This window comes from Nestor notabilis, unplaced genomic scaffold (assembly GCF_000696875.1).
Source record: "Nestor notabilis isolate BGI_N333 unplaced genomic scaffold, ASM69687v1 scaffold17014, whole genome shotgun sequence".
Classification (NCBI taxonomy): domain Eukaryota; kingdom Metazoa; phylum Chordata; class Aves; order Psittaciformes; family Psittacidae; genus Nestor; species Nestor notabilis.
Window position 1 is genome coordinate 3,589 of NW_009925332.1, and position 3,820 is coordinate 7,408.

Sequence of the window (3,820 nt, forward strand, 5' to 3'; positions counted from 1 at the left end):
GGAAGGGAAGGGAAGGGAAGGGAAGGGACCCCCCTGGAGACTCACCTCTTCTTCTTGGTTATGATGAGGACGTCGTTGAACGAGAAGAGGTAGCAGAGCCTGCCGGTGCCCCGTCGGAAGATGCCGGCCTCTTCTGAGAGCAGCAGGTACAGCTCCCCCCGCTTCAGCAGCCAGCGGGAAGCGGAAATCAGCGGGAATGGCTGAAAGGGATCCAGGGAAAGCCTGACTGACAACCTGTCACAAGGGCAAACCTTCCTGGAAGAATTCCCAGCACAGGTCCCTCACGCCTGGGACGGGCCCCTCTAACAGCACAACCCAGATTTCCCACCACCGCTTCCACAAGACCTCACCTTCTTCTTCCCAAATTCCAGCTGTTTCTGCAGGGTGTACATCTGCTCCGTCCTCTCCATGGCACGAGCACCTTCATTGCAGTTCTTAACCAGCTAGAAACAGAACACCACCACAAGGGTCATCCTTCACACCAGCACTGCTGAAGGGTCGGGTGCTGCCCTGCCTACCCAGGCAGGAGAAACAGCCAAGCCCCAACACAGGGTTCAAGCCAGGCTTGGGGAAAGGCAGCTGGAGGTTCTCCTGCCATGAGATCTCTAGGAGAGAGATGACACATTTGCTCAGCCGGGAGAAGGACCAAAGCAAAACCGCACCAAAACTGAGCTTCACCGAGGAGTGATATGAAAAGGAAGAATTAATCATCCAAAGAAAGGGGGTTAAGAGAGGAGGATGAACCATCAGACCGATGGAGGGGAGGACAGAAGGTGAAGCATCACCACCATTCACACACCACACACAGTGTCCTGGCCCTCACGGGGCCAGTGAGGAAAAAGGATGGACCAGAGAGGAAAGATGATGAGAAGAAAAAGGAGAAAACCAAGATCAGGTGAAAAAGGGAGAAGATGTGAACATCCAGCAGCTACTGGAGCAGGGAAATCTCAACCGAACTGATGCAGGGGGGAAAACCAAGGCAGGCTCGGGGCCGTGATGGAACAGGGCGCTGAGAGGAGTAAAGGTGGAGAGATGGCAGCCAGGCCTCACCTTGCTGATGGCTTTCAGAGCTCTGGTGGCAGCTCCATACGCTGCAGTGCTTGCCTTTGTTTTTTGACAGACAGTCTAGAATTTCAAGATAAGATGCTTTAGTGACACTGCAAGACGGGACCTGCACATCAGCTGCTTCCCTGGGATGGCAGGATGTGGCACACGCTCGAGCTGTTCCCGGTGCTCAGCAAACTGAAGAAGGGTGTAACACAGTCACCTCTTCAGAGGTGCCAAGCAGTGCCACCGTGTGACTTACTTACATCTAACAGCAGAGGAAGCCGTGTTACCCTCTGCATAGGGAGAATGAGAAATGAGATCATTGGCAGGCCTCCACATTCTGGTTTCCTTTCAATTTGTCTCAAGGTCTCTTTAAATAAGGGGTTTGTGGCTCTGGAACAGGAGAAGAAAGCTCCATTAGCTCCGTTCTTCAACCTCCTTGTTAAGGTTTTCCAGCAGCTTTCCATGCAGGAGCAATGCAGCACGATGAGGGCACTGCCCTGGTGCTCAGCAGCAGCCACCCGAGCTCCAAGTGGAGAATGGACTGACCCATGAGCAGATGTTGGACAAGAACCTAGAGATGCCGGGTCCACCAAAAGGCAAGTAAAGCCATAGATGTATGGCTTTGAGCAGACACAAAATTGACCTGTACCACCAGTATGATCCGGAGATGAAGAGCCTCTATGCGTGTCCTAATGTACCACATAGGTACACTTATAGACACTTATAGTGCCCCCATTTATCCCCATCCTTCTTACAGCACAACACAAATCACATCCCGATCACCTGACAACACACGAAGGTCTAGCAGTTGAATTCTGCTCAGAAAGGAGGCAGCCTTCCTTAGGGAAAAGGAAGAAAACACAGCTGAGGGAGCCACATTTAGGTCCCAGTCCCATCTGCAGCCCGGTAGCATCCCTGCAGCCCAGAGACCACATGGAGGAAACCCATTGCAAGCCCGAGCACGCAGCAGTACTCACAGCAGCCTCTGAAGTGTCCTCTGCTGGTAGACCTCGTTGGAGCAGTAGCTGATGTAGGGACCGAAGTGGTTCGAGGCGTGTTCTTCCACTATGTCACTGATGTCAGGAATCAGGAGGTGTTCCTGGTAACGCTTCTCCAAGTCTTCGAAGAACCTGAGAAGAGAATTGTAACTAACTTCACTAAATGACCTGTTAGGGCTGGGCAAACCAATGTATGCTTATCAATGTTCCCATCTCCCCGGTTTTCCCAGAGGGACAAGGCTCCGGATCCCTGTGGCACAGGCCAGCTCCACTTGCCTCGTGCTGATTGCCAGGATGTCGCTGATGTTGGAGAAGAGGTGGTGGTGCTCCGTCTGGGTCATGGTCTCCTTCAGCTCCTCTGACCTCATGAAGTGGCACACCAGGACGCTCAGGCTGTGCATGTAGGAGTACTCAGAGGTGATGATCTCGAACATCGCCTGAAAGAAAGGGGGGCAGTGAAGATGCGACAGCACAAACCATCTAAACATGGCACTGAATTAAAACTTACTGCATCATATTTACATTCACTTGGCATGAAGCCACTGGAAATGCTTTGCTCCAACACCATTCCCTGTATCATCTCCTGCATTGACTGGCCTACACCAGTAACTTCAGCACGTTTAGGACACTTGGTCATTAATGATCTACAGCACTAAGATGTTTTCCCTTCCAGTGGCTACTTCCCATCAGCATCCAACAGAGTTGCCTCATCCCCACCAAGACGAGCAGGTGAGTGCTCCCAGTGCTGCCCAGTTCCAGAGGTACCAGCACCACGGATCCTGTAACGCAGGAGCTGAAGCCCTGCTTGGATCTGAACCCTGCACGAGGGGGCTCGGACTCAGCCTCACGCATCCCACCGGTGTTGACGCTGCACTGCTGGGCACAGCCGAGGCTCCTCTCACCTCCTGCCGCTTGCGCTCCTCAGGGGAGATCTTTTGCAGGATGCCCGCTTCCAGCACCTGCGGGGGGAAAGGCGGGATGAGCAGCGAGGCCGGGAGGAGCAGACCCTTCACCACCGAGCCGTGGTCCTTGCACGCCCTCTAGTGCGGTCTGAGGCTCTGCCCAGCCCCGCACGACCCGCAGCATCGTCCACCGCAGTTACAGCTGCTGCTGCTCTGCAGGACAGTCACAGACTGGTTTGGGTTGGAAGGGACCTTACAGCTCATCCAGCCCCAACCCCTGCCACGGGCAGGGACACCTTCCACTAGAGCAAGTTGCTCTACGTCCCTGTGTCCACCCTGGCCTTGGAGGCCTGGCACCCGGCCAGGGATGGGGCAGCCACAGCTTCTCTGGGCACCCTGTTCCTCAGGTGCCTGCAGCAGAACCTTTCTTCCCCCTCTCACAAGCACAACCGCAGCAGCTCCACCAGCATCCCAACAAGCCTGGACAGGATCCTGCGTGTCCCAGCCAGGGCTGGACAGCCCCAGGACATCCCATTGCAAAGACTAATGCTGCAGAACCATCCACTCACAGCTTGTTTGAGAGCTTTTAAACACACACACCACGAGCAGAGCCCTACCTCCGGGAGCTGGCTCCAAGTCACTTGTGCCGGGCGATAGCTCTGCACCACGATAGCAGCACCCGCAGGGGATGGCTCCTCGGGGATGGATTCCTCCAGCAAATCCTCATCTGACTCATGGTTCACGGAGTTCAGGCCCCTCTCCCGGATTTCCTGGTACAGCCGCGGCTCTGCACAAGAAGAGGCACAAGGTCAGCGAAGCCTCTCCCAGCCCGCAGCCTCCATTACCACCACCGCTCGCCACGAGCCACCC

At 55.0% G+C, this 3,820-nt stretch overlaps 1 protein-coding gene across 1 annotated transcript in view; it reads right to left on the reverse strand.

Annotated features, from left to right (window-relative positions):
• Positions 1–3,820, reverse strand: part of ARHGEF16 (Rho guanine nucleotide exchange factor (GEF) 16) — a 6,276-nt gene that overhangs the window by 2,084 nt on the left and 372 nt on the right. Inside the window, 8 exon segments of the mRNA XM_010013020.1 lie at positions 46–200; positions 351–443; positions 1,051–1,125; positions 1,311–1,440; positions 2,028–2,180; positions 2,325–2,485; positions 2,951–3,007; positions 3,568–3,737. Coding sequence (XP_010011322.1) covers positions 46–200; positions 351–443; positions 1,051–1,125; positions 1,311–1,440; positions 2,028–2,180; positions 2,325–2,482 — 764 coding nt within the window. The 5' untranslated portion in view covers positions 2,483–2,485; positions 2,951–3,007; positions 3,568–3,737.